The 23,434-nt window shown below is 52.1% G+C and overlaps 2 protein-coding genes across 4 annotated transcripts in view; one reads left to right on the forward strand and one right to left on the reverse strand.

The window, feature by feature from the left end:
• Positions 1 to 3,342: 3,342 nt before the first annotated feature.
• NAGPA (N-acetylglucosamine-1-phosphodiester alpha-N-acetylglucosaminidase) lies at positions 3,343 to 13,189 on the forward strand. Its single transcript, XM_045783892.2, has 11 exons — positions 3,343 to 3,470; positions 3,561 to 4,016; positions 5,616 to 5,755; positions 6,855 to 6,963; positions 7,995 to 8,123; positions 8,608 to 8,813; positions 8,918 to 8,965; positions 9,966 to 10,094; positions 10,280 to 10,411; positions 10,497 to 10,560; positions 12,095 to 13,189. Exons 1-11 carry the CDS (start codon positions 3,385 to 3,387, stop codon positions 12,303 to 12,305), a joined length of 1,710 nt encoding a protein of 569 aa, XP_045639848.1. The 5' UTR covers positions 3,343 to 3,384; the 3' UTR covers positions 12,306 to 13,189.
• A 228-nt stretch (positions 13,190 to 13,417) lies between these two features.
• Positions 13,418 to 23,434, reverse strand: part of SEC14L5 (SEC14 like lipid binding 5) — a 44,312-nt gene continuing 34,295 nt past the window's right edge. For 2 of the 3 annotated variants that reach the window (XM_087870696.1, XM_045783889.2), the window contains one exon: positions 22,186 to 22,321. In XM_087870696.1, coding sequence (XP_087726822.1) covers positions 22,213 to 22,321 — 109 coding nt within the window. In that variant the 3' untranslated portion in view covers positions 22,186 to 22,212. Of the gene's footprint in view, positions 14,285 to 22,185; positions 22,322 to 23,434 lie in introns of those variants that run through there. The other variant, XM_045783890.2, reaches the window with a different exon arrangement.

Raw genomic sequence — 23,434 nt, forward strand, 5'->3', positions numbered from 1 at the left:
ATTTGGTGTCTCTCTCCACAAGGGCAGGACTGGTCTGTTGGTTTCATCAGCATCTAGCACATAGGAGGAGCTCAATCTGTTCAATCTACAAATGACTGTGGAACCCAGATGAGGAAGCTGAGAGAAGACAAAGGTACCTAACGAAGGGTGAATGTGAGCAGAGTAGAAAGCTCTGAGTTAGTTAGCTGGCATGGCTAGAACTGTGGGTTTGGGCTTAGAAAGATAAACTAAAAATTGTTTTAAAGTTAAAAATTTTAACTAAGAGTTTGAGCAAAAATCAATTCGAACTGGCCAGTACCAAATTGAAGTGGATATGAGCCAGGGGAAAGACTTCTAATAAGAAAGTGAGAAAGCAAAGAAAAGAAATTGATTGCCTATAGCTTGATGCCTAGTTGGGTGTTAGTTAAAGCTGTTTGCAACTGGTCATCCTTAGGTTTTGATTTCATAACCTTGAGGCATTTACAGCCTTAGATTTTGGTTTGCTTCTTTTTTTTTTTAATTATTTAAATTCAATTTAGTTAACATATACTGTGTTAATTCAGGGGTAGAATTTAGTGATTCATCATTTGCATATAATACCCAGTGCTCATTACATCAAGTGCCCTCCTTAATGCCCATCTTGGTTTGCTTCTGTAGGCAGTGTTAAAGGGGAAAAAAAAAAAAAAAAAAAGACAGTGCCTGACTGGCTTAGTCACAGAGCACGCACCGCTTGATCTCAGGGTCGTGAGTTCGAGTCCCACCTGGTATGGAGAGATTAGTTTTTTAAAAAGTAAAAAAGAGAGGGGCGCCTGGGTAGCGCAGTCATTAAGCGTCTGCCTTCAGCTCAGCGCATGATCCCGGCGTTCTGGGATCGAGCCCCACATCAGGCTCCTCTGCTGGGAGCCTGCTTCTTCCTCTCCCACTCCCCCTGCTTGTGTCCCCTCTCTCACTGTCTCTCTCTGTCAAATAAATAAATAAAATCTTAAAAAAAAAAAAGTAAAAAAGAGAGACAACAGGCCCAAAATAGAGTAACATTTGCCAAGCCCCATGTCAGCCAACCAACACTTAATATCTGACTTAACTATAGTTTCAACCTCTTTCAGGAAAGAAACCTTTAACCAGTCAGTGACCTGGTCAGCACCTAGTGAAGTCATCTGTGATGAGGGAAAGGAAGGCAAGCTGAGGACAAAGCAGAAGCTGATACCCTGCAACCCCTTCCCCCTGGTATGTATGCAACATTCCTCAGGCACTCCTGGCTGCCCTAAAGGACAAAGAAACAGTTAACCTATAGATAACACAATCTTGCAAGACTTGAGTCTCCCTCAGTTTACAAATGTCTTAGCAGTTTACAAGAACAAAGCTATCAGTAACCTAGCTTCCAGAAGGGAATGTATGTAGACACAATTAAATTTCCTTACTACCTACCGCCCATTGATAAGTCCTTGAAACAAGCACAGTGACATTCCTCTAGGAACTCAGCTGCCTCGATGTTAATACTTTGCTAAAGGCCAAAGGCAGTCCTAGCCTAACCCCCTTCCCTCCACCAGGATCCTGGAAGTCTACTTTAACGTATAAAAATTCCTTTGGAGACTTCGTTTATCTCTACCCGCCCCCCCCAAGTTATGTGTTAGCAGTCATCCCCCAAGCATATGGCCCACCGATATACATCTGAAGGGTCTCATGACTAAGATTTTATTAGACGGTAATAAATGACCTTTTCCCAACAATAGCTAGCCCCCTCAAGGTCCTGGAAACCTTGCTTCCAAAATTCCTTAAGCTTACGCTATCCCTAACCCTCTCCCAACTTGAGGGTATATAATGGGCCAGTTCTCATGACTTCGGAGCAGCTCTTTCCGCCCATGGGTCCTGTCCCGGTGCTTTAATAAACCACCATTTTGCGTAAAAGACGTCTCTAGAATTCTTTCTTGGTCGGCGGCTCCGGACTCCACCCCACTGAACCTCACCTATATCCCACAACCTCATCTATCTGCACAATAGGCCCCTGTCTTTCCCTCAAAGGAAGGTGACCTTGCCTGAAACAATCCACTCTTTGTCTCACTCCCTTTCTGCCTATAAAAGCCTTTCATTTTGCACAGCTCTTTGGAGCTTCTATTTGCTAGATGGGATGCTGCCTAATTCTTGAATCGTTGAATAAAGTCAATTTGATCTTTAAATTTACTCAGTTGACTTTTGTCTTTTAACAGCGGCCATGGCATAAAGCCACATCAATCTAATGGCCTCCTTGTTTAATTAATGTAATAGGCTGCTCAGCAAATGGAGAATTTCCATGGGACATATGTGCTTAGATATTATGTGCTTGTTATGTGTTTGTCAAAGGAGTGAGAAAGTTGGGAGGAGACCAAAGGGCAGAACTCTTCTAGAGACTGCCTGTATCTATATCTCCCAGGTGACCTGCGTAGAGAAAAGAGGACTTCCGGAGGCAGTGGGAGGTCTGGGCTTGATTGCTAAAGACTTTTGGCATCTCCCAACTATCTTAATGTTAATGCTCTGCTACAGGGAAAAACAACCTTAGCTTGACAATAGCAAACTCCACTATCCCGAAAGTCTTCTTTAGCATATGAAAGTGCTTTTGGACACCTCCCTTTGTCCTTACCTCCCTCAACTCCCCAGAATATAATCAGCCATTCCTCTCAACCCCAGTGCACCAGCTCTTTCTGCCCACTGGTCCTGTCCCCATGCTTCAATAAAACCACCTTTTTACACCAAAGATGTCTCAAGAATTCTTTCTTGGCCGTAGGGCTCCAGACCTCACCTACATTCAAAACTACATCAAAAGTCATAAGAGACCAAGGCTGAGAAACTTACAGAATAAGGGAGACCGGAAGAGACGTGACAAGTAATGCAACTCCTTATTGTACCCTGGATGTGGGGGAAACAGCTCTAAAGGACATTATACAGAAAATTGGCAAGTTTGAATGTAAACTGTGGATTAGTTAAATGCTGTTAATGTAAAATGTCTTAATTTTACTTAGCCTGTGGTTATGTAGGAAGATGTCCTTGTTCTTAAAAGACACGTGAAGTAGTGAAGCGACGGGTCCCATGTCTGCAACTTGGTTGCAAATGGTTGGGGGGGGTGCAGTATGCGAATGAAGTTGAAATGATAAACTAAATGGGATAAAAGTTAACAACTAGTAAGTATAGATAGAACGTATGTGGGAGTTCTTTACATTACTCTTAGAAGCTCCGGTATGCTTGAAATTACATCAACACGAAACGTTCCCACCACTACCCCAGCACCACGCACCATCTGGAAAAAAACAGTGAATTACAGAAGATCTCGCGATATTCAAAGAAGCCTAAACTATCTGTCCCGGTCGAAATCGGCCCCCCAAAAATCGTGAGTCACGTGGGGCGACCCCACGTGATCGGAGGCCCGGTTCCAACATGGCGGCCTCCATGGGTCGCTGGCTTATCTTCCTCCTTGCGCTGCTCGGCTTCCTCCGGGAGGCGACCAGCGGCGTTGACTGGGGGTGAGTAAAGGTCTGGAGGGGTGAGCCTGGTTCGGGGGTACACCGCCCGGGACACAGCCCTCCGAGCTCACGGCCGCCGTGTCTACGCAGGGCCTCCCGCGACGACGACTTGCTGTTGCCCTACTCCCGCGCACGCGCGCGCTCCGCGCGGGACTGCTCAAGGGTGCGCGCCGGCAGCCTCGAGCACGAAAGCTGGCCACCTACCCCGGCGACCCCCGGCACCCGCGGCCCGGCGGTACGCACCTTCGTGTCGCATTTCGCGGACCGCGCCGTGTCTGGCCACCTGACGCGAGTGGCAGAGCCCCTGCGCACCTTCTCGGTGCTGGAGCCCGGTGGGTCCGGCGGCTGCGCTTCCAGGCGCCGCGCCACCGTGGAGGAAACGGCGCGGGCGGCCGGCTGCAGAGTCGCCCAGAACGGCGGCTTCTTCCGCATGGACTCGGGCGAGTGCCTGGGAAACGTGGTGAGCGACGGGCGCCGGGTGAGCAGCGCCGGGGGGCTGCAGAACGCGCAGTTCGGGATCCGCCGCGACGGGACCCTGGTCACCGGGTGAGGAGGCAGGGAGCCTCGTGACTATCGAGGGCAGACGACCTGAGATTTGGGTTGTAGCAGTGGTGCTGGGTTCAAGTCACCTGACAAAGCTGAACCTCCGTTTCCGTTCTGTAGAATGGGGATAGTAATACTTTTCCTTGCAGTGTTTGTTCATCTCCCAGTATCAACGAGCGCTTGCTTTGTGTCAGGCAATATGCTGCGCACTGGGGATATAGCAGTGAACAAACAGACAGCCTTTGTCTTCACGGAATTCTCCCATTACTAGGAAAAATAAATAAAAGCCAGGAAATAATTAAGATAAATTTAGATTGCATGCATGTAAAGAAAAGAAGCAAGGAACAGGGTAAACCAATGTAAATGGAATGTGGATTTTAGGGGCGCCTGGGTGGCTCAGTCGTTAAGCGTCTGCCTTCGGCTCAGGGCGTGGTCCCAGAGTCCTGGGATCCAGCCCCACATCAGGCTTCTCCGCTGGGAGTCAGCTTCTTCCTCTCCCACTCCCCCTTCTTGTGTTCCCTCTCTCGCTGGCTCTCTCTCTGTGTCAAATAAATAAATAAATAAATCTTAAAAAAAGAAAAAAAAAAAGGAATGTGGATTTTAGGGAAGGTGAACAGGAAGGGCCTGTCTGAGAAGGTGACCTCTGGGTTGAAACCTGAAGATTAATCCTAAGTTAGCCAAGGTCAGAACTAGAGGAAGAGCACTACAGTCAGAAGGAACAGCAGGTGCTAGGCTTAGAGGTGCACAAGGGTTTGGTGTGTGTGAGGCACTGAAGGAAGGAGCAGAGTATCAGAGGATGACAGGACTGACTTTGGTTATTTAAAAACATGCTCTAGGGGCACCTGGGTGGCTCGGTTGCTTAAGTGTCTGCCTTTGGCTCCGGTGGTGACCTCAGGGTCCTGGGATCGAGCCCTGTGTCAGGCTTCCTGCTCAGTAGGGGAGTCTGCTTCTCCCTCTCCTTCTGTTCCTGCTTGTGTTCTCTCTCCATCTCACTCTCTCAAATAAAGAAATAAAATCTTTTTAAAAAAATGAAAATAAAAACAAGCTCTAATCCTGGCAGAAGGCTGGGTTGGAGGGACCAGAGTAGAAGTAAGGAGACGGGGGCGCCTGGGTGGCACAGCGGTTAAGCGTCTGCCTTCGGCTCAGGGCGTGATCCTGGCGTTATGGGATCGAGCCCCACATCAGGCTCCTCCGCTGGGAGCCTGCTTCTTCCTCTCCCACTCCCCCTGCTTGTGTTCCCTCTCTCGCTGGCTGTCTCTCTGTCACATAAATAAATAAAATCTTTAAAAAAAAAAAAAAAGAAGTAAGGAGACCAATTATGAGTTGTCAGTAGGCATCAGACAGTGGTTTCACTACAGTGATGGCCTAGGAGGTTGAAGACCAGAGATGAACTTGAAATCTGTTGAGAATCGTTGTTTATATTAGATGAAGTAGTAACTGGGATGCATAGACTGTTTACAAAGGCTGCACTCAGGACCAGGATGGTTCCTGGGACACCAGGAGGAATTAAGCAGCCAACCTGAGGAGGGGAAGTAGGAGGGAGCTCTACAACCTGCAGTTGCCCCTGCTGGTGAGTGAATCTAATGCCTTTTCTGTGTCCAGGTACCTGTCTGAGGAGGAGGTGCTGGACAATGAGAATCCATTTGTGCAGCTGCTGAGTGGTGTCGTGTGGCTGATCCGCAATGGAAGTGTGTACATCAACGAAAGCCAGGCGGCCGAGTGTGATGAGACGCAGGAGACAGGTTTGGGGGCGGGGTGTGGCATAGTCTTGTTGAGAACCAGGACCGCTGGGCTGGTGGGGGAAGCTATTCTTAAGTCTTTGAGTATGTACTATTCAAGGTACAGGGGATCCATGGGGATTATGACAAATAAGGTCCCTGCTCTTGGGGAATACATAACAAAGAAAATAGATTTGTAATTTGCTGAAAGTAAGTGGTAAGTGCTAAGAAAGAAAAATAAAGTTGGGGGAAAGGAAATAGGTAGAGGAAAGGAGCTGTGAATCAGAATCCTGAATCCCTGGGGGTAAGACCCAAACCTGTGTGTTTTAACAAACCCCTTGAGTAATTCAGTTTGAAAACCTCTGGGATGTGGAGTACTGGCGTAGGAAAGGATGTTATGGCCCTGATGTGGAAATGGCTGTTTTAGACTGAGCAGTCAAGGGAGGCCTCACTGAGGAGTTGCCTTAGATTGGAAAGAACAAACCACAGGAAGGGCTGAGGAGAAGCACAGTCCAGTCAGAAGGAACAGAAGGTGTAGAAGCCCTAAAGCAAAAAGTGGCTGCAGGGTGGTGAGAGGGGAGCCTCCAGAGATGAGGTAGGAGAAGCAGACCCGGGGCATCTGGGTGGCTCAGTCAGTTAAGTGTCTGCCTTCGGTTCAGGTCATGATCCTGGAGTCTAGGGACTGAGTCCCACATTGGGCTCCCTGCTTGGCCGGGAGTCTGCTTCTCCCTTTGCCCCTCAACCCCGCTCGTGCTCTCACTCGCTCTCTGTCTCTCTCAAATAAATAAAGAAGAAAATTTAAAAAAAAAGAGAGAGAGAGAGAAGCAGGCCAGAGTGGCCGTGTTGGGCCTTGGATTTTGAGCTGAGAACAGTGGAAGCCATTAGAGGGTTTTCCCCTGGAGGCTGCTGTCACTTAATTTACACCTAAGAAGGGCCATCTGACCTCTATGTGGAGACTGAGTGGGATGGGGCAGAGGAGAGGCAGGATAATACACGTCTGAGTGAGACACTGGATGGCGTGGACCGGAGGTGGAGAGTGGCATTGGACTGGCCAAAAATAACAGGCAGAGCCCAGGAGGCTTCCCAGAGGGCCAGGTGATCAGCCAGGCTTCTTCTCTTTTAGGTTCGTTTAGCAAATTTGTGAATGTGATGTCAGCCAGGACAGCTGTGGGACATGACCGGAAAGGGCAGCTGGTGCTCTTCCATGCAGACGGGCAGACGGAGCAGCGGGGGTGAGTGCCAGGATCTGGGAACAGCAGGCCTGGGCTGAGTCCTGCTTTGAGGAACTTCAGCCCACTGATAGCTGCCCTTCGGACTCCCACCTGTTCCCTGGGGATGTTCACTGCCTTCCCACAAGAAAGAGTCCCTAGATCTGTCTCATGTCTGAGAACTCATTGTCCTCTACACACTCCCTCTCAGTCTCCCCAGCTTAGGCCTCCGCTCTCCTGAGTCCGGGATAGGGTGATAGGAAGAAATTACAAAGTCAGCAGGGAGAAGACCTCTGTTCCAGTCCCAGCTCTGCCACCTGCTAGCTCTGTGGCCACAGACAAGTCTCTCACCCTCTCTGAGCCAATTTCTTCCTTTTTAAAGAGCGTGTTAGTCTGCTATAGCTGTGTAACAAACAAGCACAAACAGCACCCATTTGTTAGCTCACAGTTCTGTCAGTCAGAAGTCTGGAGGGCTCAGCTGAGTTCCATGTTGGAGCTTTCCCATGGACAAAATCAAGCCGTGTGCCAGTTGGGCTGTCATCTGGAGCTTCAGAAAAAGAATCCTCTTAGCTCATTCAGGTTGCCGGCAGGGTGCACTTCCTCGTGGTTATAGGACTGAAGTCTGGGTTTCCTTGCTGGTTGTTGGCCAGGGGACCCTGGCTCCTTCAGGCTGCCCACATTCCTTCTTGTGCATGTTACCCTCCCCATCTTCAAGCCAGCAAACATGTGTCCAGTCCCTTTATTCCATTTGTATTTCCAGTCTCCCTCGTTTCACATTCTGCCACCAGCCAGGGAAAGGTCTGCTTTTAAGAGCTCTTGTGATTCCACTGGGCCCACCCAGATAATCCAGGATGGTGTCCCCACTTGTGGACAGCTGAGCCATATAAAATAACAGTCATGGGAGTGATCTCTCATTATATACACAGCTTCCAGGGATTAAGATGGGACATTTTTGGGGGAAGCCCATTTAGAAATTTGTCTGCCACAGTGGGCTTGATACTGTCCACCTTGGAAAGGCAGTGGACACGGTCAGCATTAACGCTCTTGTCCTACAGCATTAACCTATGGGAGATGGCAGAGTTCTTGCTGAAACAGGACGTGGTCAACGCCATCAACCTGGATGGAGGGGGCTCCGCCACCTTCGTGCTCAATGGTACCTTGGCCAGTTACCCATCAGATCACTGGTAAGCATGCCAGAGCCCTCTTCTTGAGGTCTAAGTCCAGGCCTATCCCTAGCTATCTAATTCAACAAATATTGAGCACGTACTATGTGCCAGGCCCTGAGGATTCAGCCTTGAGCCGGGATCCCTGCCTCTCATTGCTTACAGGAAGAGAGTTGAACTATACACGCTGTACCAGTACCACCCACGCCAACGAAAGGGGGTTAATAGGTCAGCAAAGACCTCTCTGAGCATAGTGGAACCTGAGCTGAGATCTGAAGGTCGAGGTAGCAAGGCAGGACCTGGAGAACCTTCTGGGCAGTGAGAACAGCATGTGGAAAGGCCCTGGGGTTGGAAGAAATTGTCAGGGTGGGAAGAACCTATAAAAGGTTAGAGAAGGGAGAGTGGAGAGAGAGGCAGCCGTCAGGGGCTATAGTAGGGGGTAGAAAGGGTGCGCTGGGGATGGTCAGTGCCTTGGCCTCTCTTCACACGCCATGTCGCCCCGCAGCCAGGACAACATGTGGCGCTGTCCACGCCATGTGGCTACTGTGGTGTGTGTGCACGAGCCCCGCTGCCAGCCACCTGACTGCAGTGGCCACGGGACCTGTGTGGAGGGGCGATGCCAGTGCACGGGGCACTTCTGGCAGGGCGTGGCCTGCAACGAGCTGGACTGTGGCCCCGCCAACTGCAGCCAGCACGGGCTTTGCACAGAGAGTGAGTGGGGTCTCTGGGGCGGCAGTTGTGACTGGGGCTCCCAGCTCTCACTGCCCTGGCCCTGCCCAGGCCCTCACCTGGCCCTCTTGGTCTTGTCTTGGCAGCTGGCTGCCGCTGTGAAGCTGGATGGACAGGGTCCAACTGCAGTGAAGGTAAAAGCCACCAGGCCAGGTGCCTCCCCACCCCTGGCCACCTGGGGAGAGGGTGAGCGTGGCAGCTGCCTTTATCTCCCTCCTGTTCGCTGCTCTCGCCTGACTGTAAATCACTGCGTTAGTGTCCTGCAGCGGCCACAGCAAATTCCACAAACGGGGTGGCTTAAAACAGCAGAAACTTACACTGTCACAGCTCAGGAGGCCAGAACTGTAAAATCAAGGTGTCTGCAGGGCCCATACTCCTGAAAGGTCTAGGGGAGCCTCCTTCCTGCCCCTTCCAGCTCCTGGTGGCTCCAGGCATTCCTTGGCTCGTGGCCACGTCGCTCTGGTCTCCGCCTCCATCTTCACACGCCTTCTCCCGTGTCTGTCTCTCCATCCCCTTCCACGGGCCCCAGATCATTGGATTTAGGGCCCACTCTAAATCCAGGCGTCCGCATCTCTTAAGATCTTCACTTAATTGTATCTGCAAAGGCTCTGTGTCCAAATGCAGTCGTGTTCCCAGATTCTGAGGTTTAGGACACAATATCTTTTGGGGGGACACAATTCAACCCACTGTAGCCATCCACAGTTTCAAAGCCTTCAGGGCTTTCTTTTGAGTAAGTGAAAGAAATGGACTCCTCAGCCTGACCTGCCAGGTGCTACAGCCCCTCCCCGACTCACTGACCCAGCTCTGCTCCTCCAAACCCCAGCTTAACTGCCCTGTCCTCAGGGGCCTGCCCGCCCCACCCCCTCCAGCGGTCTGCTGCTGCTGCACTTGTCCCCACCTGCACATCACATCTGCTTTCTGGCTCACTGGCCACCTCCCCATCTAGACAGGAAGCTCCAGGAGGGCTCAGCCTCAGGGCCTGCCTTCAAGTGGGTTCTCCCTCACTTTCTCTTGGAAGAATTTGGGAACCTACAGGGCCACTTGGGGTGACTGAGATCTGTTTGCAGTGTTGTTGGCCCTCACCTAGGAGAGGCAGGGTTGGATTTTGAAATGACTCCCCTTTCCCCATGCCAGCTTGCAGCAACGGCTCCTTTGGGGAGGACTGTGCCATGAAGTGCTGGTGTCAGAACGGAGCTGCCTGTGACCCGGTCCGGGGGACCTGCACCTGTCCTCCTGGCTTCATTGGGGACACCTGTGAGCACGGTAAGATAGATGGGCCCCAAGTCAGCTGGGAGGAAGTGCCACCCGGGGCATCTCCAACGTCTAGCCTGAGGGATCCGGGGGGGCACTTCTGCTTCAGCCCAGCTCTGCACACACCTGGGGCCCATCCTGTCCGTGCAGAGAGAGGCCTTGCCACTGAGGCCTCCACTTCTGCCTCCTCTCCACAGAGTGCCCCCTCGGCTGGCATGGGCCAGGCTGCCAGAGGCCTTGCAAGTGTGAGCACCAGTGTCCCTGTGACCCCCAGACTGGCAACTGCAGCCTGGCCCAGGCACCAGCCCTTAACAGCATCCTCTCCCAAGGTATGGCTCCTCCCAGTCCCCTGGGGGCAAGAGGGGGCACACCCCTCCTCTCCCAGCATGTCAGCTTTTCTCTGGTGTCTTGCAGTGAAGCAGTGTCTCCTGTCATCCGAGACCACCCTGAGAACAGGAGAAGTCTCCCTTCTCACTGGGTAGGAGATTTGGTGGGACTTGGGGCAGGGATGGGAGGAAATCCCCCCTCTCTCCACCTGTGAGTCATGGCCTCTGCTCAGGGACTCAGTAACGCTAGGTGTCAGCGGGGCAGCCAGGTGACGTTTCTCCAATGTAAGCACAGGGAGAGTCACAGCTGATGCTCACAACCACCAAAGTGGCCCTGGGAGATGTTGAGAAGGACCCTGGTCACCACCCCAGTGGGAGTCGAGGGGGCAGGGCAGCGGGCTCCTTTCCCTGTGAGACTCGCGACTTACTTTCTCAGTGTCTGGTGCCCAGTACAGAAGTGCCAAGCCCCAGGGAACTCGCATCATTTCTCAAGCACCTCTGTGTGCTCCTTGTGGTGGGCTTTCTCTCTCTTTTCTAGTGCAGTGGGTCTCAAACTTGACCTCTGGGAGGGGCTGCTGGAAGAGATTGCTGGGTCCCATCTCTGGAGTTTCTGCATCAGTAGGTCTGGGGTGGGGCCTGAGAATCTGCATTCCCAGTGCTGTCCCAGGTGATGCTCATGTTGTTGCTATGGAGACCCCACTCTGAGAACTTCTTTTCTTGTAGTTCTCACCTCATGGCCCAGCTCTGGGTGCCGGCCCAGCCCCACCCACGTTGGAGGTGGGGATCAGGTATGGGTATGAATGAAAAGCTCCTGGCGATGTCCTAGAGGACAGTCTCATCATTAATAATACAGATCCCAGGTCCCTCCTGGAGGTCCTGACTCAGTGAGCCTGGGGTGAGGCTCTGAAGGCCCAGAACCACACCTGAAGAAAACCCCTGGAAATGTGCTTTGAAAATGCACCCAGAGCAGTGACAGTGGCTCCTGGGTGCTCCATGCCCCCGGTCTTAAGTTCAGGCTCCTCAGGTGTGAGACTTTGAGCCCCTCCTTCCCCAGTGCAGACCTGGAACCCATTGACAGTTGCCGGCAAGGGAAGGGGAGCCATGGAGGCGCTGACAAGCATGCCCCTGCCCGTAGCAGTGTGTTTGTGTCTGCTTTTGCATTGAGGGCTTCAGCCAAAGATTCACATGAAGGAGGAAAACAAGGATCATTGAAAGACCCCGCCAGCTCTACAGGAGGGAGGAAGGGGTGCAGTTCTCCCTGCTCTATTTGCTTTGAGGTTTCTGGAACATCCCCCGGGAGCACAGGATGCAAACTGATGCATCTTCAGGCATCATCGTTAGATCCCCAACTGTATTTTATTTCGCCTGCATAATTTTTAAAAATTTTAAGATTTATTGGCAACATCTGAGAATCAGTAACGTTCACATAAAATTTTGTGGTTTCTCTTGAAGTCTCAGGAGTTGTGGCAGGGCTGGCCTGCATGCCACATAGTGACTGTCATTACTGCACCCCGAACGTGTGTCTGGAGTGTGTCCAGCCCTGCCAGGCCCATTTTGCTCCTGGACAGTATTTGTGTTTTCCCTGGAGGCCCCTGACTCTGCCTCTGCTCTGGTGGAGGGGAGGGAGGGAAACCCCTCCAGCACTGCCCAACAACCCCCTGTTTAGGCTTTCTCTTCTGCACCCAGGACCACCTGGCTGGCCCTCACCCTGGCCCTAGTTTTCCTTCTGCTGATCAGCATGGTGGCGAACGTGTCCTTGCTCCTTGGCTCAAGAGCGGAGCGGAGCCGGCACCTGGATGGGGCCTACGTTTACCACCCACTGCAGGAGATGAATGGGGAGCTCCTGGCCTCGGAGAAGGAACAGCCGGGTGATGCCCACAATCCCTTTAAGGACTGAAGCCTCCAGCTGCCCGTCGTGGCCTGCTCTGAAGGCTCATTTCGACACGGTCTGATTTCTGCAAGGGAAATTTCAAGGCCGCTGACCGTCTGGGTGATCTCAGCCCCGGTGCCAAGCCAAGCTTCTGATAGCACCTGTGCCTCAGCCCCTTACCTGGCCCTGGGCCCTCACCTGGTCACCTGCCGTGACACATGCAACCCTAGCAATACTGTGCTCCCCAGAGATAGACTCCTCCTTCCCTGCCTGCCTGTGTCTGCTGCCTGTGACGCCTGTCCTCCGAGGACCTGCTCTGCTGGCAAAGAGCCTCTGGCCTCCTGAGGCAGGGGCTGCTAGCGATGGCACGACCATGACCGCACCGTGACTGAGTGGCAGGGTCCAGCCAGCCCCTCTGGACAGGGATGGATTACAGAGACGATGGCCACGTCATGGGACCCTTTTCTACAGACCTCATCACAGAATTTGCCAATTTGAATTCTACTTTCTGTCACAGGAAGCTCCTTAGAAGGGGCGGGGGATGAAATCATGTTTACAAGCTTTCTATTTTGGTATCCTGCCACCAGGAGAGGTTTTTTATCACTTGAATAAATTGATGTAATAAAAGGATTCCCCGGGTGGCATCTAAAGCCTGAATTGTGGATTTCTGGATGTACCTAGGTATAGGTGGGATTACTTCATCTGAATTCCGGGGTCATAAACAGGCAGCCCAGAGCACACCCAGCTCCCTGAGCTGTTTGTTGAATCCAGGGCTTCTCACTTTATGGTGCACGCGAGTCACCCAGAGATCCTGTTAAAATGCAGATTCTGACCCGGGGTCGGGTACAGGAGTCTGAATCTCTAACAAGCTCCCAGGTGAAGCTTAGACTTGGGTGGGGGGGTTGTCTGGACCATGTTTCGAAGGGAAAAGGTTTAGTCTGCACCATGACTTAATGGAATTTAAATTAGTTACCAGCGTATAAAAGCCAAGAGATAAACAATTTCAGGTTTCATATTTCTTTTTAAAAGAGGGTGAGCCTGCAGCCCCTGCCGACGTCCCTCCAGGGCAGTGACTTGTCAGAAATGAGAATCCGCAGTCCCCATCTGGGCCTGCCTTCTCCAGGTCATCGCAGCCCCAGCAGTCCATGGCCTGCCAGCCCCGTGAGTATCTGAGTTTGTACCGTGTGGCCGTGAAGGGTATTCAGGAAGTGCCTGGTAGCACCCCCCCTTCCATGAATGGATATTACACTGTGCTCAGCAGATCTTTTGGGATGAGAGATGACGGAGGTCCTCAAAGAGACTCATGCACATTATGAACTGAATGTGTCTCCCCAAGATTCCTATGTTGAAGCCCTAACCCTCTCCCCTTCCCCCACCCATGTGATAGTATTTGGAGGTGGGGCCTTTGGTTTAATTAGTTTTCGATAAGGTCATGAGGGTGGTTCCCTCATGGTGGGATTAGTGCTCTTATGAGGGGAAGGGACAGGAGGGCCCCCTTTCCACAAAAGCACAGAGAAGAGGCTGTGTGAACACACAGCAAGCTGGCAGCTGTCTGCAAGCCAAGATGTGGGTCCTCACCAAGAACTGAATTTGCCGCACTTTGATCTTGGACTTCCAGCCTCCAGAACTAGGAGAAATACGTGTCTGTTTATAAGCTGTCCAGTGTATGGTGTTTGTCATAGCAGCTTGAGCAGACTAAGACGTCGTGTAACTAGTAGCTATCTAGTACTGCGTAACCAGTCCAAAACTTGGTGGCTTAAAACAACAACCAGTTACTGCTTCTTCTGAAAAACGATTATTTTTTGTGATTCTGGGGTCAACTGGGTGAATCTGTTGATGTTTGCTGGGGTCACTGATCTCAGCTGGGCTCACTGGTATGTCTGCAACAGCTAATGGGCCCACTGGGGTCTGGCCTGGGATGGCCGCAGCTGATGACGTAGCTCCACCTAGTGCCTCATCCTCCAGGAGGCTGGTTCAGTCTTGGGGTCCAGGTGGGGACGGGCATCCTGGAAGAGAAGCATGCAGGGGCTTTAGAAGCTTCGGCTCAGAACTGGCGTGACCTTGTTTCTACCATGTTCTGTCAGCTGGTTCCCCAGGACTCCCAGATTCAAGGTGAAAGGAGACAGACCCCACTCTGTAGTGAGAAGAGCTGCGAAGAGACCTGAGTCCAGGAGGCTCATTGAGCCCATCCTGCAGTCCATCTGCTGTCCTGATGATATAGTTTCTCTTCAGAAAGGAAGAATTTGGTTCTGAGAAGTGAAATATCACAGGCCAGTTTCCCAGACTCCCAAGTTCCTGCAGGAATGGGTCTATGTGACTGCGTGTCTTCCTGTCTCCCCCTGAAGTTGAGAGCTGCTGAGCCAGCCTGTGATACTCCCTCCGGAGTGCTGTGTTTTGGTCCTGCAGTGGGAGCCACAGGCCAAGTTGTCGGTATCCTTGGGCATGGTTGATCCTACACCTAGTGAACCATCACCCGAAGCCCACACTAGCCACGGCCAGGCTGCTGTCATTCCTACATCCTAACTGAGCCTGTTTTCTGGGCTTGTGACCCTGGTTTGGGGCGGGGGGCATTCACAGCATGTCCAGGAGGAACTTGAGGACAGCTGCTCATCCAACGAACTAGGCAAATGCTTCAAGTTGTAATTCCTCCTTCCAGAAATGGAAACAACCAAGTTCACATGTTCCTCCAGGGACCTTGTGTTTCAACTCTACCTGGAAGTCTCATCCTGTGTTTTGCTCTCTTTTAGTGCACAACTGGTCCCTGGGCTGCTTTGATGTTTTGCTCCCAGTGTTCAAGGGTAGGAAGTAGTGACAAGAGCTTGGAGGAGTTCCCAGACACCTTTGAATCACGTTGGCATGTTCCTGAGACACAGTTCCTGAGCTGGCTGCAGGTCAGAGTGTATTCCCCAGGAATGTTGTATGATTGCACATGTTCAGATCCTGTCCCAGGCCCGTCGAATCAAAATGTCAGGGGCAGGGGGTCTGGGAATCTACAGAGAGCACCTTTAGGGGTTCTGAGGCAACAGGCTGTAGAAACCCTTGTCCTGGAAGCTCTGACCTCTGCAGAGGACATCTCTGTCCCTGGCTGGGCTGGTAGCTGAGCTGGGAGGTTACGGTGCTGTGCATGGACTTGGTGGATTTTAGGCCAGAGAGAGCTGAAGAGGGTCCATCATGACGTGCTGGAGGGGTCCCTGGTTCAGCGACTAGGATACATTCACCCTCCCTTCTTTGTGGAGGGGTATCTATTGTGCCTGCCCAACACCCAGTCCCTCTTCTTTTAATAAATGCCCTGTCTTCAGCTGGATCCCTCCCAGCAGCAGAACCTGAGATAAGGATGGAGGGGTAAGTAGTTTGGGAGGTGACCGAAGAAGCCCTGGTGGGGGACAGGGAAGTGAGGAAGGAAAGGCAGCCAGTACACAGTGCGTTAGTGAGCAGCTCCCCACTGTGGGCAGCCAGGCTTGATCACCTGGGGTCTCTGGGAGAATGCAGAGAACGTCTTGGGGTTGTGCCTCTGGTGGGGTGTTGGTCAGCCAACACACTCTCATCATGCTTTGGGGGGTTAACTCCCTGGCACGTCCAGCCTGCCCTACACAGGGGCTGAGTATGCTTCAGCACCCAGAGGTAGCCATCCAAAATTTGCAGTTTCTTGTATCCAGACGCCTCCCAGTGGTAATGAGAATGCCCAGTGAAGGTGGTCAGGACAGTGAGAACCATGGCCACGAGCCTCCCTCCCATTGCCTTTAGGGCACTACCTCTCACCCATTCTCCATCCCTCTGGTTTGGCTAGTACCATCCCTTCAAGTCCCAGATGGCATGAATAAATGGATCAGAGGTAGTCCCCTGTCCCAGTTGGCTCACCAGAGCCCACCCTGGAACTTCTGCTAGAATTTGGGGAAAAACACTTTGCTGAGATTGTCAGGGTGTGGGCTACTTGGAAAAGGACAGTGAAGCCAATGTGAAGGAGAACCAAATCAAGAGAAAGGGGGACAATCATTTAAGCTCCTAGATCCAGCTATACCTGAAGCCTGTATCCTTCTTGGACTAATTACATGGACCAGTAAATCCCCATTTTTGCTTGAGGCACTTTGTGTTGGATTTGGGGGTCTCTGGCAACCCACAGAGTCTAACACTCATACTGTTTGAGGAGAGGCACATTTTGGAATCAGGCATTGCGGAGCTTAGGTAGGACATGGAGCAGAGGCAGGAAGGTGTTTTGAGATTCTGACAATTCCCTTTGGTGGTGGGTAGGGACACGTGTTGACAAATAATACAAGAGCTCAAGTCATCAAGCTTTGGGATTGCTAGCCAGGGATTAACATGGACTAGTTATGGCAGTGCAAAGATCCCCTCCCCTCCTCATGGTAGTGATGGCAGACCCCTGGGCACAGAATGTGGACCAGATGTCTTGGTGGCCTGACTTGGAACCCCCAGAGTCCTGTTGCCATGGTAACATATGGCTGCTGGGATGCTCTTTATAAAATTTGAGCATCAGGAGGGTCCCCAGAAAAAAGTTCAATCCTGGGCTTAAGGGGTGGGCTTTCAAAGGCTCTTAGGAGCCCTGATATGGGAACAATTCAAGTGTGATGCCCCAAGCTTTCATTGGATTTGCAAAGGGGTCGGTGTCTCAGAAACCTTGGGCTCCAGGAAACTCTGAAGTCAGAGGTTTCAAGTTACACTTGAAGGGAGGAGAGGGGAAATGGATTGAAGAGAAGTTTGAAAGCCACAGTCGCCTTTCATGTCCCTGAGAGCTTCCTGGCACTTTTCCTTCCAGCTCTTTCCAGGCCCTACCCCAACTCCAGCAGTTGCTAGTGCCCTGAGACCTGCCTCCATGGAGGCCGCAGTGGTCTGCTTTGGACCTGGCCCCTGGCCTCAGAGGAAGAATTGGTCCCAGAGGCAGCCTCTGGGTCATAAGGGAGCCCTGGTGTGACCTGCCCTCTCTGGGCCCCTCAAACCCCAGGGGGCTTCTGGGGAGACGATTCTGCCCAGGACAGACGTCAGCAGTGACTCATGGCTCAGACCTGATCCCAGCTGGCCTGCCCCAGGGACTTCTGTCTTTCTCAACCCCCGCCACATGCAGGAGTCAGCTGGCTGGTCCTTTGAGAGCTCTTACCCACAGTTGCAGAGAAATCCATGGAAAAGTCCCAGAGAATGAATACATGCACTGTACCAAAGCAGACAAGGGCTGCTTCCTCTCCCTCAGTTGGATGTGTTGGGTGGGGCTGGGTAACCAAAGCCGGTATAGACAGGGGGCCCTAGAGCAGTCACACAAAAGAACCACAGCTCCTCTGCTCCCCAAGCGACAGTCCTTGGGCTTCTGCTCCAAAACAAGAGAGCTTTTCCAGAACCCCATGATGTGTGTGGCAGCCAGCACCCCTGCTCCGTGTCCCAAGGAAGCTTGCGATAAAGGACCAGGGGTGCCCTGGACAGGCCCCCCACCCGACCCCCAACCTCAGGACTGTGGCTGTCCTTGGACATAACGTTAGGACTTAAGTCAAACCCCAGGGAATAGGGCAGAGTGGCCCAGAGAGATAGATGGCAGGGCCCTCACCTTCACCTGGATACCTGGCAAGTAGAATCCCAGGAAGCCACCCTCAAGATTCCCAGTCAGCAGTGCTGAGTGGGCCTGGGGATCTGCATTTAATACCACTGACAAACTAAGTATACATCTGTTTATGCACCCTATGCATATGCAGTGGTTTGAATACCATCCCCGCCCCCCAGAATTAACATCCAGACACACAGAACCTTAGAATGTGACTGTCTTTGAAAGTAGTCTTTGCACATGTAATGAGTTAAGGAACTCAAGCTAAAATCATACTAGATTTAGAGTGGACCCTAAATCCAGTGACTGGTGTCATTACAAGACAGGAGACACAGAAGAAGCCATGTGAAGACAGGCAGGATAGGAGCAATGCAGCCACAAGCCAAGGAGTTCTGGGAGACACCAAAAGCTCCAAGAGGCAGGAAGGATCCTCCCCTAGTGTCAGGAAACACCTTGATCTCAGACTTCTGACTTGCAGAACTGTGAGGGAATCCGTTCCTGTTGTTTTAAGTTACCAAGTTTGTGGGATTTTGTTATGGCAGCCCTAAAGAACTACTCCCATATATCTGTGCTTTATATACAAAAATGTGATTTTTTAATGTGCTCCCTTTCCCCCAAGAACCAACTCACAACCCCTTGAGGGTGATACCACCCCTGCTGAAAATGCTTCTGAGTCTTATAAACAACAGCAGAGTCACTCTTGAACAAGCCCAGGGAGACCTCCAGGGTTTTAGGAGGTAGACAAATTGAGGTATATCCAAATCTAAAACGTTTAATGCTTTTGGTGGGAGCAAATGACCAGGCAAACAAGGAACATCGTGTTTTACTGGCTGAAATAGAGTGTGCGGAACAGAATTACAGTATTCTCATTGAACACTTGGTTTTACAGGAGGAGGAATTCCAGAGTGCAGGGTGGGAGAAAAAATTCTCAGAATCCCTGTATTTCAGCCTGTAGAAAGAACATTCTCTAGCTAGTTTTGGGAATACCACTCCGAATGATGCTCTTCCAGATTAGTGGATTTGCTCAGAAAACACAAGCAGTTTCTAAATGGGAAGGTAAGAGGGAAGTTATATCCTGCTACCCACTTTCCTCCATATGTACGTGGTGCTGAGCCTTCTGTCCCAGGAGAAACAGTGACAGGCAGGCATCCTTAGGAAGGAGTCTGGAGTGTTTGGTTGAGAAGCCTTAAATCATCAGGATCACCTCTGACATTTATCATGTGCTTTCTTTGTGCTGGGCACTGGGGTTGTGGACTCTATAGCTGCTCTCACTTGTCCCACGACAACCCAGTGAATGAGGTAGGCACATCCCCATTTTACAGATGAGGAAACTGAGGCACAAGGGAGTTAAGTCACCTGCTGGAAGTTACACAGCTAGTGAAAAGGTGGCTGGGGTTTAAACCCTGCCCCATCTAAATTTTAAGACGTAAGCTCCTAAACACAGTGTGTAGGCAGGATCCTTTTGCTAGTGGGTTGTTTATGTCCTGGTCACAACAGGTTCATGAGCAAGAGGGAGAAAGAAACCAAGCCAAGGAGCTTCCAACCCTGGGGTCTAGGGAAATACAGAAGCCAGGAACTTGGCAGCCCTTCCTTGGATTTTTAATCTCATGCCTCCCAAAGTCAGGAAAGACCTATTGATTGATAAAGCTCCAGCTTGGACCCCAGAGACCTCCAGCAAGGGGGGGTGGACTGCAGCAGATGCCACCATGGCTGCCTGCTGCTTCTGTGTCCGAGCTTCCCTTGTCCTGGGGTGATCTGCTCTCTCCTATCCCACCGTTGCTTCTGGAGGAAATGGCAATCACAGGACCCACAGCCCCTTGGCCAGTACATCTGTAGGAGCGAGCGCTCAACTCAAACAGGGCCAGTCAGACCTTCTGTGGGATCTGAGATGGAGAATTCTCTCAACCTTAGAGATTGTGAGCCCTGTGGTTGTAGGCTTGGGGCTGCTGGCAGCCACCTTTCCCTCCAGGTGGAGGAGAGGATGAGACCAGTGTGAGAAGAGACACAGAGCCAGGAGGTCTGGGTGAGGTTGAGAGGATGAGCACATGAGCCTGAGGACACTGCACTCCTGGATCCAGCTGTACCTGAAGCAAGCAAGCCCTTAGCCATCCCAGTTAGAGAACCCAGGGAATTCCCTTTGTAAGCCAGTTTGAGCTGGAGTTTTCCCAACGGAGAAAGAATGAGCTCTCAAGGGGAGAACTGAGAGGGCCTGAAGCTCATCCCTTTTGTCCAGGCTGGACTGTTCACAGCAGATCCAGGTTCCAGTTGTCAAGCCAAGTATAACCCCAAGTCAAGGAAAGGCTTCTTCATCTTTCCCTGGTGCTAGTCCTAGACAACTAATGTGTGGGGAGTGTTAGGGCAGCTTACCCCAGAATGCTTCTAGAGCGCACCTGGGTTTTAGAGACAGGCTAGAAACTCATCGAAAGACTGGTGAAAAGATCTCAAATTCCTCACCTAAATGCCTGGTGACATGGGAATATTAGCTTTGAGAATGTCTCCAGTCTCCCCCTACCTCTCTCCCTCATGTGCTCACACACCTTCATGCAGGATGTGGTTTTGGATTTTGTTCCTATACCTAAGGAGCAAAAGGTGATGGATGAGAATCCCTCCCTGCAGGGAGAAGGATGTCTCTTAGAAGGTGTCTCCTTCCCTCTGCTCCAGGTTTGGGGGTGAGGTTGGTATGCAAGGAAGTCCTTGCTCTCCTTGCTCCATCATGCTGAGACTACATGGAAGCATGAACCCCATGGTTGTAAGCCTACCCCTCCGGCAAGGCCCAGTGACTGGGTGTTGACCAGATATGACCCCCAGCTGTAAGCACGGCTACAAGAGAAGAGTACCATTGAGCCATTTGGCCCCAGATTGGCCCCCCAGCTGTTGACTGAGCCATATCCGTGAGGTCCCTCCCAGGCAGATAATGGGAGTGAGTGACATGGACCAGGTTGATAGAGGGGTGAGAACTGGGGTGGCCCTATGAAGGGGCACAGTGGTATTGCCTTTACATGGCAGTAATGGTCCATTTTGCCAGCAGTCCCAAATGCCTAAGGGAAGCAGGACAGCCTGATTTCTGTGTGAAATGCCCCAACTTTTAAATCCCTCTATAGGCAAAAAACAAAAGTCAGATCAGTCTGCAGGCTGCCAGTTAGTAACCTCTGCCTTGCTGCCTTTTTTGGAAGCCCAGGAAAGGAAAGGAGAAGTGTCCTCAAGCCCCAAAACTTTCCTATGCAGGAACTCTGTCATTATTGAGGCCGGTTCCAGGGGTAAGATTTGCCCTAGGGCAGACACAACAAAGTCACAACCTCCTCCTCCCCACAGGGGGGTCCTGATGCCATGTAGAGATCCTGGATCTAGCCTTACCTGAAGCAAGGACTCCTGGACTAGCCACTTGCATGTGATGATGACTGGTTACTGTCTCTGTAGGTCTCTGTGACTTACAACCAAAAAAGTCATAATTAAACAGCTCCAAGGGGCAGGGGGGGACAGGACCTCCAGAGGAGTTTAAAGACAGCCAGAACCACTTCATCACTTGCCTGGGCCTCTCCACCCTCCTCAAGTCAGTGGTGGTCAGGTTGACTTCCTAGGCAAGTGCTGGGAGAATGGATTTCAGGTCCAGGTGGGCTGCTCCCCACAGAAAGTGGAGCCTGTAACTCATATAATTGCGCACCATGCATGTCTTGGAACACAGGGCATCGTTATGGAATCAGATGTGAAAACGGTCATTTCTGCCAACCCAGTGTTCTTTCCCTCTTCTTGTGGGGTACCCCGGTATTCCTAGAGGCAAACTCCTTAGGCTTTTCAAGCCAGGTGGTTGGCTTCAGGAACAGGCATGTGGTCCAGGTGGACCAATCACTGAAACCCCATCCCCCTATGGTGATTGGTCCAGATCGGACAATCAGTGTTCTCTCTTCCCCTGGAAACTGTGATTGGTTCAGGGACCAGCGTGGGACCCTGGCAGGCTGATTAGACTCCATTCTGGGAGCTTGCGTGGAACTTTGAGGGAGAGAGGTTTTCTTCCGAAGCTGAGCTGGGGGAAGGGAGGGAGCCTAATGGTGATGGGGTCCCCTGAGTGGGGAGGGCACCTGAGGAGGCTACCCCAGGGAAAGCAGAGCCAGAGGTGGAGAGGGGATGCTGAGCCTGATGACATCCCTGAGCTCCCAGACCAGGCCAACCCAAAGGTGGCCCACCCACTCCTTGGCTTTTCCTTACATGAAGCTCAAAGGAGATCATTCTGTCCTTGCATCCTCGAGAGTGCATGAGCTGATCATTGCCATTGGCTCCAGATGCCCCAATTTAGTCAGTGTCCAGACCCAGGGCTGCAGCCCACCTGGTCCCAGACCCCATGGACACTTGCAGACGTGGGAGGCAAGCAGGCTGCCCCACAGGGCTCAGTCCCAGCTATCTGGAGACCAGGGGGCTGCTGTGGGACTGGCCAGAAGAGGAGGAGGTGGTGGCGCTGAGCTGGGAGAAGCCGCTGGTGCAGGATTCCAGGCTGGACATGGAGCCCCTGGAGAGGAAGGGCGTCGCACGCACATTACCTTCTGGTGGTGACACAGCCCTGGGGCCCACATACAGCAGTGGAAAAGCTGGTGATGCTGCAAATGAGGCCCCAGGGCTCTTTCCACAAGGCTGGTAACCACCCCAGGCACAGAGGGCAAGTACAGAGGGAAAAGCAAGTGAAGTTACCGTGAGAAAGCAGGCTCCACCCATTTTCCTGCCCCACCCCCACGATCCCAGCCTGCCACACACCATTCAGGGGCTTCCTTGAGCTGGGGACCTAGCCTGGCCCAGAGGGTGCCCCACAAACTGGGCAGTCCCTGGTCCTATCTCTAGCCTCACCCCACCCCACCCCTGTAGCCTCCTTTGAGCTTCTCTGAAACTCTCCTCCCCTGTCTTGGAACCTGTGCCGGTCTCTCCCGCCTGTTAACTTTGCCAGGAGAACCTTCTGTGATGACGGGTGCATTCCACCTTTGTGCTATCTAGTGTGGCAGCCATCAGCCACGTGGGGCTACTGGGCACTCAAACTGTGGCTTGTGCGGCTGAGGAATTGATTTTTTACTTTTATTTAGCTGTAATAACTAAGTTTAAATTGCTCCATGTGGCTAGTAGCTACCTGGCTGGCCAGTGCAGCTTTAGGGTCTGGCTACTGGAAGTGTGGTGTGGGGACCGGCACGGCAGCCTCCTGCAGCTCGTTAGAGCTGAAGAGTTTCCGCTGCACCAGAGCCACAGTCTGCTTTCTGAGAACAGCCCCCCACCCCCCTCCAGGTGATGTGTGTGCAGCCCACCTAGGTCCAACTCCAGTGTCACTTCCCAGGTACCTCCCCCATACCCTGTGCCAGGCCCCGTGTCCTGTGCTCTGACAACTGCTGAGACCTCTGGCACCTCCTGGCTCTGTGACCTTGGGCAAGGACCCCAGGCTGGAATACTGTCGCGGCATCCACTGCTGATCATAATTTTGTACAGGTGTGATCGCGGGATGGGGGACCCTGTGTGTCTGGTTCCCCAGGGCCCAGCCCAACCCCTGCCTACTGAGGACAGCCAGGAACTGGCCCTTGAACTGGTTCTCTGTGAGCTGTTGAAGGTCAGAGCAGCAAGGTTCCCCCACACGGACCAGACCCGA

This window comes from Ursus americanus, chromosome 2, assembly GCF_024610735.1.
Source record: "Ursus americanus isolate L20-20 chromosome 2, mUrsAme1.1.p, whole genome shotgun sequence".
In the NCBI taxonomy this organism is placed as follows: Eukaryota; Metazoa; Chordata; class Mammalia; order Carnivora; family Ursidae; genus Ursus; species Ursus americanus.

Bases quoted from the DNA above. Each gene is read 5' to 3' on its own strand.
- NAGPA (XM_045783892.2), top strand. From the start codon at position 3,385: ATGGCGGCCTCCATGGGTCGCTGGCTTATCTTCCTCCTTGCGCTGCTC. The intron at 5,756-6,854 runs GTTTGGGGGCGG...CTTCTCTTTTAG, and splicing joins TGATGAGACGCAGGAGACAG to GTTCGTTTAGCAAATTTGTG. The intron at 6,964-7,994 runs GTGAGTGCCAGG...CTTGTCCTACAG, and splicing joins GGGCAGACGGAGCAGCGGGG to CATTAACCTATGGGAGATGG.